At 36.8% G+C, this 22,602-nt stretch overlaps 1 protein-coding gene across 3 annotated transcripts in view; it reads left to right on the top strand.

Annotated features, from left to right (window-relative positions):
* Positions 1-22,602, top strand: part of Moe (moesin) — a 136,961-nt gene that overhangs the window by 110,701 nt on the left and 3,658 nt on the right. For all 3 annotated transcript variants that reach the window (XM_081732667.1, XM_081732670.1, XM_081732664.1), the window contains 6 exons: positions 1,997-2,080; positions 3,310-3,456; positions 11,886-12,146; positions 14,072-14,282; positions 17,202-17,348; positions 21,061-21,291. In XM_081732667.1, coding sequence (XP_081588793.1) covers positions 1,997-2,080; positions 3,310-3,456; positions 11,886-12,146; positions 14,072-14,282; positions 17,202-17,348; positions 21,061-21,291 — 1,081 coding nt within the window. The remainder of the gene's footprint in view (positions 1-1,996; positions 2,081-3,309; positions 3,457-11,885; positions 12,147-14,071; positions 14,283-17,201; positions 17,349-21,060; positions 21,292-22,602) is intronic.

Raw genomic sequence — 22,602 nt, 5'->3', positions numbered from 1 at the left:
TAGGGCGAGTTTCGTACGTACCACAGAAGTACGTACCAACACGGCTTACCAATTTGTAATTTTTCCCTCCGTCGGGGGCATGTGAAAGACAGTGTAGATCTCTCCACTATCAACAACTTTGGATAAGCTCTAGGATTATATTACAGTTACATTTACGACTTAGAGGGATATGCTAGAGCACGCGTAGGCCAAATTAAACTATCACAAAGATATGCGTCGTATGACGAGAAGATGCCACATCGAACATTTGTAACAGTATGTCTGAAACAGACAATTTCTGTATAGTGTTATGATTATTGCAGGTGACAAAAGATACCAACGTGATAACCAATCCCGGGAATCGAACTTGGAATCCGTCCAGCACCTATGCATTGATAGCTTCACTAATAGCAACCTGAATGCATAAAAAGCAGTTTGCACAAAAATGCTGATTCAATGCAAATTGCGATGCTATTCAACAAAAAACAAGTTTTGTTCCAACCTCACCGCAAACAACGGCAATAAACCACAATATTAGGAGTTATATTTAAAAAAATAACCAGCAATATAAGTTCACTGTAAAGAACATAGGCGGACTATGGACATAAAACAGCGAGGAAAATATTGAATCAAATACACATATGATCGAACTCTGTAATTCCTTAACAACTATATGCAACATATTACTTATTTGGATCAAGTTAGGAAAAAATTTTTGAAAAAAGTCAGTGCTAAATAATTGATTACAATTATGCAGATCAGTTTTTCTTTTTCTGCAATGGCGTGTCGGTCTCTCTCACAAAGCCCCGCCCACGGGTCTAGAACCCAGGCGTAAAAGTAATCTCGAAACCCTCAATTCATATAAATTTTTATTAATTTCGTCTGCACATATTCTCGTTGGCTGGAGCATTATCATGACGTATAAGCAAAGTCTGTATGTTATCGTTCCGGTTCCCATGGATGAGGTTTAAACGTGAAAAAAGAGCTAAGAAAACTAAATGCACTTCTTTAAGTCCATGCACAAAATAAAATGAATATTCTCAAAATTAGATCATAATTAAGATCTATATTGTCATGTATCATTCGTTATTATATGTTATGCATTTCTTAACCCATTTTTCGCTGACGTTGCTTATATGCAACACTTAATATGGTTTCTTTTTTTTTTTTTTTATTTTTTTACTCAATTTTAATATATCTTTTAAAAATGTTTTATTGTTGCTTCAAGTTCATCCTTGTATATTGATGAATTTTTTTTTCCATTTCTCTAATATGAGTCTATAGCAACAACATATGTAAAATCCAGCCATTTTCCAAAGTGGATAAAATTATGGCAAAAAAATGGGTTAATACAATCCTTTCAAATCCGATGAATCATTACAATCACCCAGTATTCTATTTCCTGACTTGTTTTAAAATTTCAGTTTAAATGACTAACCTTTATTCTGTAGGCATCAGTGCCCCAATGGGATTTTCAGTATGAGAAGCAAAGATTCCATTACCATATTTACTTTATACAGGTTTCTAAAGGAAATGTTCATTAAAGGAAAATACATTTTTTTTTTTTCGTGTCTTGTTTCATGTATGAATGCATTAGTAATTTTGTTAAGCTATTTTGGGCTACCCTGTATTTACATATATAAACTTGCATCCGTTATTAACACTTGTACTCGTAAGAGTATTGTAATATTTTATAGCTTATTCTTCTGTTTGAGATTGTTGCGTTTTTCCATACCAGTGAGACAGCATTATATATCCCTTTTAAATTTCTTGAACTTGTCAGATTTTCCTCATAAAGAACATCTTAAGTTGATCTAATTGTATCAGTATCGTGATATAAGTAACATTTCTTCATTATGAAAGATATACAGGAGAAACTGGCTAGAACAGTTATATGTAACATGTATTGGGAATGATTTTTGCAGTGGTTGTAGTTATCAAACAAAGGACTCTGTTCCCTCTTAATGAAATGTGTATGTATCGAATTGATTGAATGTGTGTGTTCGTTTTCTTTCAGGGTAATGGATCAACATAAAATGTCTAGAGAAGAATGGGAACAAAGCATTACAACGTGGTGGAATGAACATAAAGGAATGCTTAGGTGAACTTTCTAAATTATTTCTTCTATTATTTTTTGAACTATTGTACTAATTTTTTTAAGTGCAAAATATTGAACAATAAACTTAATCCAGCACATGTACATAACATATTAAATGAGCGGTTTGGGGGGAAGACAATAAGCGCCACTGGCGGTGAAATTGAGTTACTAGGTGAAATGGGTTGAGATAGGGGCACAGAACAATATGTAGGTAGTTTAATTTCGTAAATGTACGTGCAGATGGCAGGGAAAGCTTGCTCGGAATGTCATTGCATTGCATGGGAATGTTGAAAGTTATTTTCCAGTTTACCGAAAGTTGGAAAATGTGACTCAAATATATACAGCGTAGTAGAAAACTAAGGGAAGTAGCTTTCACTTATAGGGTAAATGACAGGATATAAAACTTGGCATCAGTTTCATTAACACTTGTTGTCATAAGTGTGTTGGCATAGGATAAATGAAGACATTAGAACGATTTCATCTCTGTTTACTTTTTCTTTAATTTACTTACCATAGTGATCCCATGTAGTTGAAGGTTTACACTTTATCCGGGGATGTGGAAATTTTTTTGTGATCCACTATGAATTCAGAGACATTAAATTCATCTCAGGGAGCACGGATAATGATGTTGAAGGCCAATACACTAGCCACACATTCAGTTGTATGTCATCTAGCCCGCCATAGTTTTTGAGTTGCAGAGCCCGTAGTCGTTCCTATTTGGAGAGATCAGAGTTTGTGCTAAAAGCACACATTACAATAACAGTTCAAACTACGCCAACTTTTTCTTGGTAGAACACATAAAGACTCACCCCACATTTTCAACAAATGGTGGAATAATATTAGCAACTTTAAATGTTTAGTTTCTCCAGATTATTGTTTTTAATTTTACCATTTTGTTACCATATTTTATATTGATTTCATGTAAGTTGTTAAGTTTTGCACAGTCGGTATTATAATGTTTTGGTGAATAATACAAGAAGGCCGGTTAAGTTAGCAGTATTAGTCCCAAAGAACAACACTAACTTTTGATGCGAACGTCTGTTCTGATTTGTAAAATTATTATTTTAAAAGTACAGAAGTTTGTTCTGGAACCACTGATAATCCTTACTGGTAATGAATGTAACGTGTTAAAAGAATGTGCAGGTGACTCATATACTGTTTAACAATGACCGAATTAGCCATTTTCTTTTTTTACAGCGTGAATAATATATTCTTTCCTGATTACTTTCCAGGGAGGATGCAATGATGGAGTACTTGAAAATCGCTCAGGATCTCGAGATGTATGGTGTAAATTATTTTGAAATTCGAAATAAGAAGGGCACAGAATTATGGCTTGGAGTAGACGCGTTAGGCCTTAACATATACGAGAAGGATGACAAGTAAGTAATTATAGATGAGTGTTTTTAAGTAGATTCTGGCATGTTTCTTTTTTCTGTCAGACTACATGGAGCTTATGAAACTTTGCTTTCAGTATTCTGTCATGTAGAAGTGTTTTTTTTATTAACAACCATAGCTTTAAACTTAGCAGGTTGAGAAAGAAATATAATATAATGTCAAGCTTAAATATAATGTCATTAACGATTCATAGCTGGAAATAATGTAGTATAAATATTGAAAGAAAAGTATCACTCACTGAAATGTGCAAAATAAAACCGGAAACAAGTTTTTTATATTTTGAAGTCTGTGGGAGTATCTTAAGAAGTAAGAATAATTAGTGCAATGAAACTTACATCATTTAATTCTGTTTCCAATTTCTTTTCTTCGGGCAGTCGTTGTGTTCATACAACCGGACTCACGTCATCATTCATAGTAACCAACTAATTATTGACAGCGTTCATGCAACTGGCCTGAGGCCAAGTTTTAACTGGTTTATCCATTCGAATCTTCCAAGCCACGTAAAGGGCCCCGTTCAGAGCTTATGGAAATTGGTTTCCATTAAATTGGCTGGTATTGCAATATGTTGTGTATTTTGACCCCTGATGAAGTCTTAATGGGCATGAAGCCAGAAAACCCCATGTTTTTGAGATATCCGCTGATTATTATGATCACTTAAAGCATACGCTTCATTGTAAACTGAAAATAATAATTAGGTGAACATTTTATCTATGAAGTATGAAAGAATATCACAAGGTATACTGGGGTTTTGGGGATCGCTGATTCCGAATCTGAGATCGGTTAACCTCTATCATGCCCGGTTCAAGGTCATTTGAAGATCGAGAGGGAACGTTGCAAAAATCTGAACAAAAAGCATATAAATGTTTTTTGAGTCTCTGGCTTCGATTTATTATTTTTTTTAACCTGACAAGGTCATTGCAGGGTCATTTCAACGTCAGACCGTAGAAACTGTCGGAAAATGTGCAGTATCACCTTGCAAAAAATGGTTCCGAAGTTCGTTTACCAAAGTCTGCTTTCTCTTTGCTAGTTTTATTGTCATTGTCTTACTTTTCACCTAATTTAGTCTTTTCTTTATCTTGTCTTTTTCCTCTGATATCTCCTCTCATCTCTATGTGGTTTCTCTGTAATCTTGCCTTTTTTGTTCATGGTTTCTTAAGTTACTTTCTCACCTCTGCCATTTATTTGTTTCACTTACTTTCATTGTTGCTTCCTGCATTCTTCTGCTTATTGGCTTTGAAATAATTATTAATTACTTATTCCACATAATTATTTCAAGTTATCACTACACGTTGGTTTTATTTGCAAATATTGCCATTTATTTTTACTATTTTTAACTCATCATTACAGTTATGAACTATTGTAATGTCACTTTCGTTTTCAACCTTTTTAAAAATCATTTTTATATTGTGCTTTCTCTCTCCACAAAATTGTACTTTGTAGCATGGTTTTAGAAGGAAAGTTTTAGAGACAGCTATTGGAAGATTAGAATTAATTGGAGGAGGACAGATCGAAAAGTATCAGTTAATCATTTTCGTAGACATAAGTTTCGCATTCGACTACTTTTAGTGGCCATCTATATTCAATCAAAGAAAATTGAAACGAACAACTCTATATGAAATAATAAACAACTATTGTATAGGAAGAAAAAATATATTTCAATTACCGGACCAGAACATAACTAAAAGCACAAGGATGCCCACAGGATTCGATTGTGGCTCAATAAGTGGGATATAAAGTGTTCGCAATATCAAGAAAACCTTAGTGGGTGGTAATCGGAACTGTCCTAACAGTCGTATCCTCTTACAAGTGACATTGTAACTTAGTGTGCGTACAACGACGTTGCCATAATTTTGGTCCCCTTACACCGTGATTAACGACTTACATATGTGGCTTTAAGAGGTCACTTTCTTTTTTCCTCTTTCTTTTTCCCCCTTGCTAATGAAAGATTGATGCTTCCTTTGGTGTTTAAGTAAATAAATAGAAATAAGATTTTAACGTATACTACCACACCAATATTTTAATATTTCAGAGTACACTACATTTTATTGTCTGTTGTATCCACAGCAAGGAATTATGTGTAATATTCATTTTAATTTGATGCGAATGTCATAACTTATAATTTATTCGTAAAGGTGTTTTAAAATACTAAATATACATCGCTTTAAACTATTAAGAAGAATGAATTATTTATTTATTTTGCTTATTTCAACTTTGTTTCAATAATTCATAAAATTAAGAATATTAATTAAATTATACTACCGTCCCGTTTAACCAAATGCCCGGATTAACAGAATCGCTAAAAGAAATAAGCATTTACTCGTGCACGATTTTTATATTAAAGCACCAGCAATGAATAAAATATTTGTTTTTAAATGAGTAAAACAAGAAACTGCTTTTTGGAATCGGTTTAGTGTCCCAAGAATGTTCTAATCTCCTCCTTCAATCGCATAGTTTGGAAGTCTTAGTTACAGTGAAACGATACTCACTTGTTACGTCACCAAAATGCATATCATCGTCTGAGATCAACATCATGTATCTCCAATTTTGGCGAATTTGAGTTTTTGATACCATTAAAGTCAGTCTAGAATGGTGCACAAACTGCTTAAGTAGTACACGTATATCACGACAAATGGCTCTGCTATTCCCTCAAAGTAGTACCGTGTATAATGAGATTGAAGCTAGGTCTTAAACAGTTTTTTCTCTCCTGTAAAATTGGTGAAATGTTGCTTACGCGGTACTGAACTCGTATTATAGGGTTATTAATCAAATTATTATGTATCGCCTGTTTCATTTATATATATATATATATAATAATAATAATAATAATAATAATATATAATGTCTCCTATCGTCACTCGAAAGTGGAAAGACAATCGAGACTGTCTTGTCTCATCATCACGAGGAAACTGCCGAACCATTTGAAAAGAATTTTGGAACATTAGCACTTGGCTTGAGCTGGATTTTTCATGTCCCTTTCATTATAATTAGTTTCCTAATAGGTATTTTTCCCGCACACTCAAACTGTTATTATTTATCTCATCATCACGAGAAAAACGGATACTGTTTCAAATGGATTTTGCAGTGTAAGTAGCAGTTGACTCGAGTCGGGTTTTTCATGCTACTTTCATTAACCTTTTAATTACTGAGACTTTTAAAAAAATAAAGCCTGGGATACGGCGCCAATTTCTGCAGTTGCCTAGTATGTCTCCTGAATAAAACACATGCAAGTGCATATATGTGATACCCAGAAAGTTAAAAAACAATTAGGTTTAGTGGGCAAACTGCAAGGTATCTATAAATAGTTACTTCGTATCCCAAGCCTTATTTTTAGGTAACTAAATATAGTTACTTCGTGTCCTAAAGGTTAAAGATGTATCCTAGAGGGAAAGGATTCAAAAATAGAATATCTCAAAAAAAGCTGCTAAACAGTTTAAAATCAGTTTTTGAAAATAGCACTTGAGACGTCTAAGCTTTTATCATATAATTTTGATTCAAATACCTGTGCTAAATGCGAAAAGAGGGTTCAAATATGATATACATTTCAAATATTCTCCATAAATCTGCTCTTCCCGTTGAACGCCGGTTCTTCAGCAAGTTAATAAATAATTTTATGATTAGCGGTAATAAAAATAATTATTTACTAATGTTACAGACCACCAAGAACTAACGAAGACAAATTCTCATGTGTGGTCATCACATTGCTTTCTTTGTTGTTCTAGGCCAAGGTTCCCGGTTTCTTAATTCAGTTGTCTAAAGCTGTAGGTTAAAAACTGAAAATTCTGTGCGCTTGATCGGAAATGAATCCGAAACAAAGCATATTAAAATTAACTATAGTAGTAAAACTACATTTCCTGGTGCTAAATTTCACATTACAAATGGGAAGTTTTCAGAATTATGCAGCAGAAAATCGATAGAATTCTCCACGATTTTCATTTTCCCCTCAAACGAATAGTGAGATACTTACCTTTTATTTATTGTCAAAATCCTTTCCAAATGTTTTCCCCATTTCTCATTGCAATGTTAAAATGCATTCAAGCTATACCTAGAGCTCTATTAAATGAATACCTGTCAGCAATAATAATAGTAAAAGAGAACAGTGTTCCGCTAATAACTAGCCATTTGGCCTATACATAACACATTAACACTAAGCATCTTTTCTATCTTTATCGAACAACGAAGAGAAAGAAGAAAATTTAATATTATACAATGTTCCTTTGGTGTAGAATTTTATAAAAATAATCGATGTAAAATATAGTATAACTAACATTAAGTACCCGCTTCGCTGGTTTAAATTAAGAAAAAATAGTAATGTTTCGTTAGTCAGTCACTTATTACTATTACTAAAGCGCTCTTTGATATTGGTCAATTTCGATTATTTTTATATATACCCTCTCCTCCCCATATTGCGGGCCACGGCATCGGAAGTGTCACTGTTCATCTCAGCGACCTCAAAAACTAGATTCGACACGAATATCAGTCATTTTCGATTATTTGTAAATGTCTTTTCCCTCTAAGTTACATCGTCAAAGTGATATGACAAAAATCATCTCATGTTCTAACTTCATCTCGGTTGAAAATTTGATCGAGATCGGTCCGGTGATTCAAGAGTTATTAAGTTTTATTTATTTTTATATATCTCCCCCTCCTACCTTCTTCCCTAAGTTCTATCGTCAAAGTAAATAGATAAAACCATCCCAGGCCCGAACCTCATCTCGAAATTGATCGAGATTGTTAAATTTGATCGAGATCGGTCAGATGGTTCAAAAGTGGTCACATAGTCACTTTCATTTTTATTTATTTATTTATTTATATATTTTACATATATATCTCCCCCTCCCCTACGTTGCACCGTCAAAGTGAAATGATAGAAATCATCCGTCCCGAACCTCATCTATATTGAAAATTTGATCAAGATCGGTCGGCTGGTTCAAGAGTTAAGTTTTATTTATCTTTATTTCCCCTCCCCTAAGTTGTACCGTCAAAGTAGATAGCTAAAAGCACTCCCAGGCCAGAACCGCATCTACGTTGAAACGATCGAGATCGGTCGGGCGGTTCAAGAGATTGAGTCACAAACATAGTCACTTTCAATTTTATAATATAGATTATTTTATAAAATAATTAAGAATAATGTAATAATTTAATAAAATGTAAAATATAATTAAAATACACTATTCATAAATTTTTGATCTCTTGTTGCCTTATCTATTATGTAAACGAGAAAGTTAATTACTTCATCATGCATTTCAGATATTCGACTAGAACTGAAGATACTTTTATATAAAAATCTCTCCTGTGCTTTTTTTTTTTCAATTCATGTTTATATTTAAAAAAAATATATATATGCATTGACCAAAATGTATTTCTGGCTTTCTTTCTATATAGAGGGGGGGGGGGGGATGAAACCTTGACCAGCTTGCCACCACACATGGTTCGCTCTTTCTTAACGGATGATGATTTTCTTCTTAAAGTGTCAAAATAACAAAGCAGCACCAAGCACTCACGGCTTTCCAGACTTTTACTCAAATATCCTTACTCCTTATTGAGATAATCTTTTAGTCACCCCCTCCTATTCTAGCTGAAAGCGGTTATGGAGTTCGAATTTGTTGGCAACATCGGATTTCGGATAAAATATCTGTTTCACTACCATGTAGTGGGCGGAGAAGGCTAATAGGTCAGTTTTCTGGACCCCGCACTAAGGACATTATGATATTTCAAACAGTTTAGTAATACAGCCTTGTTTAGAATTATTAGAACACATTTTTCGAAATATCCCCCCTTGGCTTTGATGCAGGCACGAAGTCTGTCCGGCCACTGGTCAATGGCATTACGCACCACGTCCATGGGGAAAATTGTTCACTGCTCGGGTCAAAGATTGTTTCAGACTGTCGACAGATGGATGCCGTTTATGGCAGACATTTACCTGAAGGACTGCCCAAAGTTTGTAGTCCAACGGGTTAAGGTCCGGGCTGCTAGAAGGCCAATCAGTGGTAGACATGAAGGCGGGGACGTTCCGTGTCAGCCAGTCCTGGGTTGGTTTCGCTTTGTGGCCTGGAGCGAAATCCTGCTGGAAGGTCTACCTTTCTCCAAGGAACATGGTAGCAGATGTTTTAACACCTTGTTCGCAAAAATGTGCAGCTGGGTTGTGCCTGAGTAGCTCACTCCCCACCAAACCATCACTGAAGCAGGATGATGTGCCCTCTGAACCCTTGGAGCTGCCTCAGCAGCTACAGTAGTTGACGTGGCATACACACGGTCATTTTGGGCATTGTAGGCCTGCTCAATTGTGAACACCTTTTCGTCAGTGAACAGAATCTTTCTGTGCAGATTGTTTGCGTAACGCCGCAGCAGTCTTTGATTTAAGGACCCTCTGCGACATTAATGTTTGGGTCAGAAAGTGACCAGTCCGCCTCTTATACGCCCGTAGATGTAGGTCACTCCTGAGCACACAAGACATGGAATTTCTGCTAATGTTCATCTCAGCAGCCACTTTGTGTTCGAACAGGATTTCTTCGAATTCTTGCTGCGACTACTTTCTGGACCTGCGGGGTTCGTACCGTTCGTGATCTGCCACTCCTTGCGCGGTCAGCTGCCGTTCCACTGTCGGTGTATCGCTGTATGGCGCGATACACGAATCTTGCTGATTTGTAGGGGTTTCAGGAGGTTGAAAATCTCACCTGCTGTCTTCCCGATCTTGTATAGTGCAATTACTGCTACACGAATTTCGTAATCGCCCCACTCCATCAGATCTCAATACAATATCAACGTATGTCATGAACAGTCACACACACACTACATGCATCTTCCGCTTTACACACAGATGGCAACACTGTGCCTCTTCGGATGCCTACAACGCCATTCCAAACTTTGTGACAGTATTTATAACTAGGTATATAAATGAGTCTGTGACTTTGTACCTCTTGAACAACCCGACCGATCTCAAATTTTCAACATAGACGAGGTTCGGGCTTGGGATGGTTTTTATCATTTCACTTTGTCGGTACAACTTAGCGGAGAGGGAGGGGAAGATACTTAAGTGATCGAAAATGACAGACGTTAACGTCGAATCCCGAGTTTTCGGGGTCGCTGAGACGAACAGTGACTTTTCCGACGTCGTTTAAATCCAAATTCCCCCTTTGTGTCCAAAACGAAACTTATTCTCACCGTGCAAAAAACGGGTATTTTGTTTGTCCGCAAAATGACTTCAGACCTCATGTGAATCTGGCTTAGAAAACAGTCAAACACTTCGTACTCATACAGGTTTGTTTTGAACAGTAAAATGCTTATGCGTGGGCTTATAGTCTTTGCAATCTTCTTTAAACCAGTTAGGGAATGAGTTATTGACAATTCAAAATAATACTATGAAAATTTCATTTGTTCAGCTATGCATATATAGAGCCTTACATAGTGGCGATGGTGGGGGGCTTGCTCGACTGAAGGTAAATGGGTAAGTAAGGTAACAAAAGAAAGAAATAGTTCTCGCAGACAACGTTAATGCATATACTTAACCTCTCACAAAATGTCTGAAACATTTTTTGTAAACTCTGCCTTTGAAACTTTTTCCTTCAGAAAGCTTATTAACGTTTTTGTTGTTCGCGTACCAGTTTGTTAAATAAAAGGAATTGAATCATTTTTCAGCACAAAATTCGAGAATCGTGAAATATTTTAGTTAAAATAAGTTTCTGTTTAATAAGGGGCTCATTGAATACAGTTTCTACTGTATATGAAACTGAATTTGTCCGATAAGGAAACAACCTATCATCCTTAGTACAGAAATACTAATCTCAAATCATAATCCTAATTTTATCTTTGTGGCCGTGTTGAGTGATATATTACATATTGAATAAGCAATAACGGGAATTTTTTTTTATTTTGAGAAATGTATCAAACATAGTAATACATGCAAAATAATAATAAACAAATATTCTGCAGAAAGAATTTGCTCCTTTTAGAGTTTTACTGACAATGTGATTGTTTTGCTATAAAGGTAAACTGAATTTTGTATAAGGTACTAGTCTTCAGTTTTGCCTAGCTTTTATATGTAATGTGAAAATGATTTTGTATATGTTCCTTATTTTGTGAGACTATGATGTTAGTGCGTATTTAATTATTGGAGTCTTGTCTTGCAATCGAAGAACTAAGTTTTGCCTATATTTTGGGTTGCTAATCTTCATAACTTGCGATTTTCCAATACTTGCTGTGCTGCAGTATCCGCGCAGTGTTAATAAGTTGTATATATTCCCGAATTCCAACCAAAATCTTGAAATAGTCTTATGTGGCCAAACTGTACATAGCCCGGTTTCCTTCCGTAGAGGCACCGAATTAATAGTCGTGCAAAATAAGGAAAATACGAAAAAGGTATTACTTACAATCTTTCGTTGACTTGTATAGTTATTTATTGTTTCTTCTGTTTCAGGCTAACTCCAAAGATAGGATTTCCATGGTCAGAAATCCGTAATATCTCGTTCAATGATAGGAAATTTATCATCAAGCCCATTGACAAAAAGGCTCCGGATTTCGTGTTCTTTGCCCCACGCGTGCGGATCAATAAGCGAATTCTTGCGTTGTGTATGGGCAACCACGAGTTGTATATGAGACGTAGGAAGCCTGACACCATCGATGTCCAACAGATGAAGGCTCAAGCACGCGAAGAGAAGATGGCCAAACAGCAGCAGAGGTAACGATTTCATCTCGTTTCTTGTTTCTTCAATTTTACACAAATGTATTACCACTATACGGGGTATCACAAAGTATTGTACAATCTCTTTAAAACATATGTAACTAAAGCAGATACGCAATGCAGTGCTATTTGTTGGTTGATATACCCGAAGCTTTCCTGGTGTCGTTATTAATACAGGAGTTCTTAATAACTACGTTAATTCCGCGTTGTCCAACGTTTCGAGAACTGACTGTTGTCATCTTGCGAGTAGAGATGGGCATAATCGAGCGATTCCTCACCAGCAGAAGACATATTTTGAAACAGATGAAGCTTCCAGCTATGTTTTTCGGAATATTGAAAATCAGTTAACTTTTATTTGTATTAATGTAAAAAGAAAAGCACACCACACCCATGTGAAATTACATGAGGGCTTGGCTCCCATTGCTCGGTGGGATTGTCATAGTACCTAGTTTTACATTGATGTTAATACACTCGAGCGATTTGCTTTGAGTTCTTTCCATGATAGAAGAACTGCTCGAACAAAACAAGTACTCATCTTACTGCTGAGTTTCTGCTTTTCGTTTAGTTGCCTATTGGCTACGTCAAAAGTGCGTAATAACTGTCTTACGAGTTTTCGAGCGCGCCCCACTCAATGACGTGATCACTACCAAGATAGACAATTCGAAAAGAAAGTACAGAAAGGCTATAGCTTAATTCCCTATGCATTACATGATGGGTGCGTTCAACACAAATGTTGACTTCCTTGGCTATGTTCTGCTATGATTGTTCGGCACTCCTTGATCACTGCCTGAATCAGCACCACATCCTCCCCAAACGACGACGACGGCCATTCTGGGCGAGATTTGTCACATACATCAGTTCCTCCAAGTGATTTGCACCACTTACATTAAAGAACATCACTATATTTCTATACACACACAGATTGCAATTACGGATTTTAGTGTTCCTAGTGCCTTCAATGAAGAAATCTGATCACACTACGGACCTCCACCTTTGTCCATTTCCCAATAGTGCCTCCATTTTGACACTGCTCCCCATTGCTACTGTAAAGTGCTGCACTCTCGTAACAGGTACACCACGAACGGAACAGATACGTATGTTGAAACGCAAGACTGCTCAATTTATTTTTATTTTGAAACATTTTCGTTGAATGTAACTGTTTCCTTGGAATGTTACATTGTAGCAACAGGTCATTAGGCATACAAAAGTCCATGCACTCATGTTTAGACGTAATTTTTTTTTTTTTAACGAAACAAAAGCACTATGATAGTGTCGCCAGTATCTAGTATTTTTTCTTTAAATACAGATGTAATAGAATTTTCTGTACTTAACCAATTTATACATATTTAATAATTTGTAATATTTGTGGGAAGGCCAGCTGCTGAAGATGAAATCAGAATTTAAGAATTAATAAATTAGAAGGCTTGATCTCGGGTTATTTTTCTGTTTACTTTTGTGTACGATTACGTTCTTGGTTCTTTATATGTATTCAGTGGTTTTAGCTTGTAGTTGAATACGTCTATAACGGTGCTTGCAGTGTTTTTCTAGAGGATAGATAACAATTGTAAAGAAATAATCCAAGAAATCGTACCACACAATATATAATAAAAGTAAAGGTTAACGTAGAGGCGGAATAGTACTTCTGTTTTGACATGCACCCATGTCTCGTCAAATTACCATATTTTAAGCTTAGCCATGAAGGTGTTAAACCCAGATTGCAGGTTTTTTTTTTTTTTTTTTTTTTTAAAAATAAAGTAACGTAAAATGCAGTAGGTGTAGATGTTCAATAAAGCCACAAAGTCCATATGATTCATGTGTGTTATAACTTGTGAATTCTTCGCTGTAGATAGAAAACCGCAAGATGTAGTGTGTTCTTATGAATAAAATAAAATGTTATGTAATAGCTGTTCGCTTGTTTAAAGGGAGAAGCTTCAGCTGGAGATTGCTGCCCGAGAACGCGCTGAGAAGAAGCAGCAAGAATATGAGGAGCGTCTGAAGTCAATGCAGGAGGAGATGGAGAAGAGGCAACAGGATTTGTTAGAAGCGCAGGAGATGATTAGGCGATTGGAAGAACAACTGAAACAATTACAGGCTGCCAAAGAAGAATTAGAAGCTAGGCAGAATGAACTCCAGGTAACAAATTAACATTTGTACATTTCTCGTAGTTAAGAGGAATTTTGTTTCCCATATCTTGCCATATATGCCGTGAAAATCTATATTTCCCAATAGGAAAGCTTTCAAATGTTATTGCATAAAATTATATATATATATATATATATATATATATATATATATATATATATATATATATATATATATATAAGAACTCTAGTAAAGACAGTAAAAGGGAGAAGCGAAACTTCGAGGATATTATGTTTGAACCCCTTCGACAAACTTGTTACTTAGGTTGTATATATAGATAGATATTACAACATTCTCACAAAAGACTCACCGTTTAAAAGTCAGCGTTACCATCAAGACGATAACGGATTGAAGAACTCTGCGGAAATAATCGTTCTAACTTTATTACAGAAAACAGAATTCAAAATTTAGCTTTCGTTGAAGTTCCCGTGTGGAGTAACAGACGGACGGGCAGATGTACTATCAGCACAATGTGTGATCCTCGAACAGCAACAAAGAACTGTCAACTTCATCCAAGTAGTTTGTTTATGGAACAAGTTGCATTCTCAAGAAGGCAATACATGAAATTCTTGGATTATATAATAAATCAATGTTCATTGATAAACATCGATATACCTTATTCAAATACCATTAATTTTGTGTTTTATAGGTATTCAACTTGACGCGTATGTTTAGTTTTGTCAAATAAAGCTACCGCCAATTAACTTTGCATTAAAAAAAAAATGATTACATTGTCAAAAATTTTAGAATACAATCTCGAAAATGCCTTTAGCTCTTTTGCACTCAGATTTTGAAGTTTTAAATTCGAAAGGTTTAAGTTCGAAAAACTCGCGTAGCGAAGACTGCTATGCGTAGCTGCGATCGACCGTATCGTTTTCAAGGTGCATTCGGTGCAGGGCACAATCTGTAAACCTCCTGTCATTCTATCGAGGTCAGGGATTCGTAATTCGTATACTTATCCAAGGCCTGCTTATCATTTTGGGTGGTATGAATAAAATGGAGCCTAGACTCTGCTCACTTGAGGTGAGCATGCTCTATTCGTGAGCAAACTCTAAAAATTTCGTATGAATAAAAACTATCAATAGTTTTGAGAGCTTACTCTTGCAGAAGCCGAGCATGCTCATAGAGGTTGCTCCACTCCGCGCTGGGACGACGAAGCAAGCAGTCTGCAACTGCATTTATTTCTGCTATATTATTTTTAAAAGAATAGCATGTATTGTCATTTATTTTAAGAAGTGTCAACAGACATAAATGAAACAAAAAAAAAGAGAGAAACATTTATTTCAAGAAATTTGTGTTGAACTTTTCTATAAAACCTCACAGATGCTATAAGATTTATAAGGTTTACTAGGTCTGTAGTATAACATGAATATTTTATATCAAGTATTTGACAAACTACTACTGTAAATAAACTGTACTTTTCATGAAAGTTCTTACATTTTAATGACCAATTATCATCCTGGCAATTTAATTTCTCCTTTGTTGCCCACGTTGTCTCACGCGCGGGATGCCCTCGTTATCCTCTTCCATGTCGTCATAGTCTTCAAACGCTCTCTCAACAATGTAAAACTCGCCGTCTTTCAGATATTTAGCCACATTATGAAGGACAAAACAGGCTAGAATCACCGAAGGCACTTTTGTTGGTCGCCAATCGTATTTTATTTTCCAGTATAGGGAATCGCTGCTTGACTTGACGAAGCATCTTTCTATTATAACTCGTTCTCCTTTGAAGCAGTTGTTGAATTCTCTTTCTCCTTCTGTAGCTGGATTTTGGAAAGGAGTCATAAGCCAAGGAGCAATGGCGTATCCAGAATCGCCCAGAAGCAAGGCTCCTGACCTGGTTTCTGTCATGACCACACGAACAGCTGAATTCATCCATATTCGGGAGTCGTGCACCGAACCTGGCCAGGAAGCATCAACGCTCGTGAATTCCTCGTTACAATTACAAGTGGCTTGAACATTCAAGGTGAAACGTCCTTTACGATTTATGTACTCCTCCGCGTGTATATGAGGTCGTTTAATTTCCACATGTGTGCAATCGATGACCCCGATGGCAAAGGGAAAATTGTATTTTTGGCGCCACTTATTCATTTCTGCCTGTTGTTCAGCAACAGTTGTTGGGAACTTTATCCACAGGGGAGCCTTTTCGATTATTTTGTCTAGAACATTTGCAAATCTCACCGTACTCTGATCCACACCTATATCCTCCCCAACCCCACTTTGTAGCCCTGGATCACTCAAATATCTCAAAAAAATTCGCATTCTCTGTTCGTTAGTAAGTGCCCCGCCTCTAGTTTCATTTGTTGCACCTAGGAAATAATCACTCAACCACTCCACGTTTTCTTGATCAAAGCGATCAGAGTTTTATAGTCCACTTCCCACGTGTTTCTGCGCTCCTTGTAAGTTATATTTTACGTCGTTGTAAATTCATGAATGCAGCCATTTTCACAACACACCTTCACTGCACGGCTTGAGTCAGCTAATGAGGTGACTCCAGATTTTTGGAGACAGTACTCCGAAGTGCGAGCACGAACTTGTTTTTTATTCATATGAAATGTGAGCATGCTCGATAGTTTTCAGACCAAGCTCCAGCACTGAGTAACCTCTCCCTGAGCATGCTCTCTTTGCTCCTCTTTATTCATACCAAAAGGAGTAAACTCCACAAATACTGGAGCATGCTCACCTTGCTCCACTTTATTCATAAGACCCTTTAATGAGAAAAACTTCCCTTTCAATTTGGTAGGCATGCCTTGAGACAGTTTAGTAGAATTCACAGTTTTTATAGGAACTATTAACAGAACTAGTTTCAGATGCTCGTGTAGTTGAGCGTTTTAAATACTATTGTTTTACCTCTTCTCCCTCCCTTTTTTGATGCTAATGCCAGTAATTAAAACGTGTTGATTATTGCAGGTAATGATGCAGAGATTAGAAGAAAGCAAGAACATGGAAGCTGCCGAGCGAGCTAAGCTGGAGGAGGAAATTAAGATGAAACAGGAGGAAGTGCACCGTATCCAGACGGAGGTCGAGATGAAGGATGAAGAAACACGTCGGTTGCAGGTTTGTTCTTGACCTTATTCTCTGCTACCACTGTAAATGATAGTAATACTGTTAGCTTCTTTCCTTCACTCTGCTCCTATCACATCAGTACAGAGCGTTGCAATGTCTCATGCTCTGCCGATTTAAGGGACTAGAAGAAAACATCCTCTGGGTTTATTCTGTTCTGTGAAAACTTAGTTTCTTCCAAAATCTACAATCCTCCAGATTTAATTTTCATAGACTTTGTGCTTGTATTCCCTTCATTATTCACTTGTTGACATTTATACCCTCATGTGTTCCTGTTTCTCTGTAGTATCATTGTCAGAAACATGAAGTAACTTCTAAACTAGTGTTGTATATTCGTTGAAAACTGCGAGAAATAATTACCCAACATTTGAAGTACACCTAGATGAGCCGAATTTCAGTGTTTATTATTCTTTAGGTTATTTCACCTACATATGCATATGATGATTTTTTTTTTTTTTTTTTTTTTTTTTTGTATGTATTAATATTTCATCCGAAAATAACCTATTGGAAATCAGTAGTAACATGCATAAATAGTTCCATAGACTACACTCTGTAAAGAAAAAATAGCGACACTCCCTCGGATATAGTTTTCACAACATACATTAACGAATATGAGTTTTTACATGAATTGCTGATAATATTTCAATGCATATTATTAATGAGCAGTTCATTCTTAATACTTGCTCCACAGTTTCAGGTTTTTTATATGCATATAATGAATTTATATGCATATATTAGTAGCTATGTGTGTTTTCAGCAAAAACGGCTGTGGGAAGAATTATACATAAAAGTATGAAAAATCAACAATAATAGCACAAAGCAAAAAACGTAATTTCTTAAGAGTAAGACATATTGTGTACAAACATTGAGAGGTACAATACATCAAACTAGATTTCGTATGTGGACCATGGGCTATAGGACTTGCGGGGGAATCGTAGAGGCATTTTGGTGACAAGGCTATTGCAAAATGCAACCTTGATTTCATGGAATCACTCCCGGATTATCTGTTCCGTTAGTTCCATTCTATCCGAGATTGAGTCTATTGAGTCTATTGAGTCTTCTGCTCATATCGACCCAAACTTTACAATTGGATTCATGTCAGGTGAGTTTGGAGCCCACATGAGTCTTTGAATAGTCATATTCTTGCACCACGTTTTAACGATTTTCGTTCATTGACATGAAGCATTTACGTCCTGGAAAATGAAGTAGTCCATATCTTCTTCAGGAAAGTTATCTTTAGCTGTTTGAAGAATTTTACGTACCAGAATTTGAAGACATTTTTGTACATCAAATTACTCTTCACATATATCCATTGTTCTGATGTCTTTGACAGTGAAGAAAGCCCATACCATCACTCAGTAACTGAATATTTGCATCTCTTAAACAAAATCCGTATCAAATTTCTCGCTCATTTGTATCCACAACTTCACACCACTATCGTTTCTAACTATTCTAAACCTTTTTCAACGGAGAAAACAACATGCTTCAAGTTGTCATAAGTCCAAGTAGCATATGGCCTCACAAACGTACGCGTTGAAGTCTTCAGTGTTTTTGCTAGTTTCGACTTTGCAGGCGGTTTTTTCTTCGTAATATGCTCCTCATACAGTTAAGACAATACAGTCGTACGACTGACTGCAGTTCCAAGATCGAAACGATTTTTTGGAAAGTCATTACTTAATTCTGCAGTGGCATTGATTTTATTTGGCGATCAGCTCTGGGTGATGCTTTCTTTTTTCTATTACACTGTTGACGAAGGGATGATTTCTTATACTATTTTTGCTTGTGAATTACTCTTTCTGCCGTCGAATGGTAAATTCTGAGTATTCCAACCATCTCCCTTAGAGATGTAACTTAGCTGTGCAAAGCAAGAAGTATGTCTTGTTCATGTGACGACAAGTCACATTTCTTACCAATCATACTTGTTTACAGTTCATATGTAGCAACAATTTCATACAAAAACAACACTGCACAACAACAATATTGCCACTTGACACTGTTCAAACAATTACAAAGCATAGAACAATCACAAAATGCTAATTACCTAGGCCTACACATCACAAATGCAATGCAGAATTCTCACCCCAATAATTTACGAGACGCTCTCAGGTGCCATCTGGAGAGAATATTACTGATTCATAAATAATTAGTAAGCGCCAAAACACCATAGGTGTCACAGATAATAGAAATGAATTATCACACTCATAATTTCCTTCTATTCCTCTTCTAGCCGGCTGCAACTATGGTTTTCTGTGTAAGTTACCTTGAGAATTGAGGTGTCGCTATTTTTTCTTTACAGAGTGTAGTCTAGTCTATCTATAAGTAATGTTACAAACGTTTGTGGCCCCGCGTAGCGTAGTCGCAAACGCTCTCGCCTTAGGTGCGAGCAATCCCGGGTTCGATTCCCGGTGGGGCCACTCGGTCGAAAAAATGTAAAAAGCTTTTTCAGGCCAGCCATCCTGAATGAAGTTTTCCTCATTCACATCAGGCATATGCTGGGTGGTACCTAACATATAGGTCCCAGGCCGCTTCCGCTTCATTCTTTCCCCGGATAGTGTGCTCGTCGTCGAGGGACGTCATCCCTCATACGTGACGGGTAGACATGGCCATAGATGCCGAAAGCCCAGAAATATAAAATCATAAAATAGTTACAAACTTTTGACGCACGCTGTACATCCGGAAGGGGGACGGTGAAAGAACCGCCAGTGTCTTCACGGAAACCTTGAACCATTGTGTGCTTGTCTGTGAAAGAGGAAGTATTGAGCTGCAGGTGGGAACCATGGAATGGGGCCACTATAAAAGCTGTGTTGCCGTGATAGCGTTACATAAAGTTGAACAATCTGCAAGTGACATTTTCAAGACGCTACAAAAGCTCCAAATCAGTCGTACGTTTGCGTATAGTACCATAGAGTACCTCAATGAAACCGGGAACTGTGAAAGATTGTCCGAGAACGGGTCGTCCAGCCAGTGTCAGGACTCCAACAGCCACAAAAGTGGTGGCGGCTCGTGTGTGGAGAAATGCGGTAAGGAAGCATTGTATCATGGCCTGTGAAATGAGCATTTCGAAACTGTCAATGTCCAGGCTCCTATCCGAGGACCTTGGATTACGGGCTTATCGCCGAGGCCAGCAGGATTTTGCTTCCGCCAACAAGGCCAGATCCACTTAAGGATGGCTTCAGCGTCATGTCCCTGACTTCATTTCACTTGAAGATTGGTCCAGTAGCAGTCCGGACTTTTGAACCCTCTGGACTACCGACTGTGGTCAGTGCTGGAGGGTATCATCTGGAAGAGGTGACACCCCATCAATGACAGTTTAAAGCGTTCCTTTTCCTTTGTGGTAGCAGTGGCGGATTTTTCCCTGGATGTCATCCGTTCCGCCATAGACGAGTGGCCACGCCGACTGAGCCTGTGTCTGTGCAAAAGGTGACTATTTCGAACAGTGATTAGTGCTGTGTGTATTGAATACATGTAAGAATAACTACACAAAGCAAATTAAAATCTGTCATAATTGCGTTATTCAGTTTTTCAATTGTAACTGTATTTATGGCTAGACTATAATCGACAAATTTGTCTGAATGGAAACTCTGGTACGTATTTTTGTAATGTAATTAGAAAACACTATCCTCTAAGTTTTTTTTTCTCTCCTGCCATCTAAAGAATAATTTTATAGTTAATTAATGTATGTACTATTATTTTATTTTATTTTTAGGAAGAGGTAGAGGAGGCTAGACGAAAGCAGGAAGAAGCGAATCAAGCGTTGCTGGCTGCCTCGACAACTCCTCAACACCACCACGTGCAGGAGAACGAACATGATGAGAACGATGAGCTTCCTAACGGCGACGTCAGCCGAGACCTTGCTACGGATGATAACATCGTCGATCCCGTGGAGGAACGGCGGACTTTGGCGGAACGCAACGAGCGTCTGCATGATCAGTTAAAGGTAATGCCCATTTTGAGTTCATTGTACTAGTTCTGTATCAATGGGTTACTAGACTTAAAGGTAGTTTCTAGCAAAAGTCATTAATTAAAATAATAAAAGACCCACCCATGGACTCAATTTTGTAATATATTTGAGTGAGCGGTAAGGTAAAGCCCTCTGGTGATAGTATGTGGGGCTGAAAACTGTCGCGAAACGAAGAATGAGTAAGTGTTCTGAGACTTCCACGAGTCTCTCTTCTGTCGTAACTTTCTGAAAGGTTCGAAATGTCGACGTGAGCAGAACGAAGAGAGACATTGACATAGAAAAACTCTAAAACTATGAAAGGATTAACACGTGGTTTGTTAATGAGGAAGATAGATCACAGGACTGGAATGTAAGCACACTGCCACGTGTGGCTTGTCAGTTTTGAGCAAAAATACCAGAATAGTTCCCAGACTTGTCATAAACCTGACAAATGTTTTGTTGCCTATATAATTATTTAAGGGACTACGCGGGTACCTTAGAAAGGATAGTCAACGAATCATGGAGAATAAATTTATATGAAAGGAGATATGTTTCTATCATAAGTAGGACGTTCCTACTGAAATTTTTCTATGCTGCTATATTTTCGCTTTAAACTATAGGTATTTATATATGCCAGCATAAAAGAAAGCTTGCGGTTCAGGATTAGAACGTAAATCTTTAATTATACTTTAGGCGAGCGTGTTCCTTTTATATTAATATACGTTCCGTAATATAGTGGGTTCATGGTTTACGCACAAGTTTTGTAAAACATTTTTTCCTTGGCATGCGGGCAATATTTCGGAATACGAATGCACACATGCCTGTACAACAATTCCACGCACCTAGTAGTGGTTTTAAGTGTATGGTCGGTAGGAGTTGTGTTCAAAGACTTTATCTACTTTTTGTGTCTTGTAGCCCTCATTATGTTTTGTGTAGTGTTGCGTATTTGTCTTTAAAAATGTTGTTGTTTTCATTCTGTATTGTTAGTTACAACACTTAAAAAAATCATAACCTGGGAGACCACTGTATCGAAAATTATCTAACCTTTGATTTCTAAGCGTCCCTGAGGAATATGCAGGTCGCCTAAAGTACAAGCAACAAAACATACAGAACACAGCATTGGTGAGTTCAGAGTGCAGGGCTCATAGTGAGTCACTTTTTTATATATATATATATATATATATATATATATATATATATATATATATATATATATATATATATATATATATAAAACGAAGTTACTTTTTTTAAAGTTGGTCACTAAAAGTTACTTTTTATCAAATTTGTCACTAAAAGTTACTTTTT

The sequence above is a fragment of the Thermobia domestica genome, chromosome 1, assembly GCF_964235325.1.
Source record: "Thermobia domestica chromosome 1, izTheDome1.hap1.1, whole genome shotgun sequence".
Classification (NCBI taxonomy): domain Eukaryota; kingdom Metazoa; phylum Arthropoda; class Insecta; order Zygentoma; family Lepismatidae; genus Thermobia; species Thermobia domestica.
This window is presented reverse-complemented; position numbering and strand designations above follow the sequence as displayed.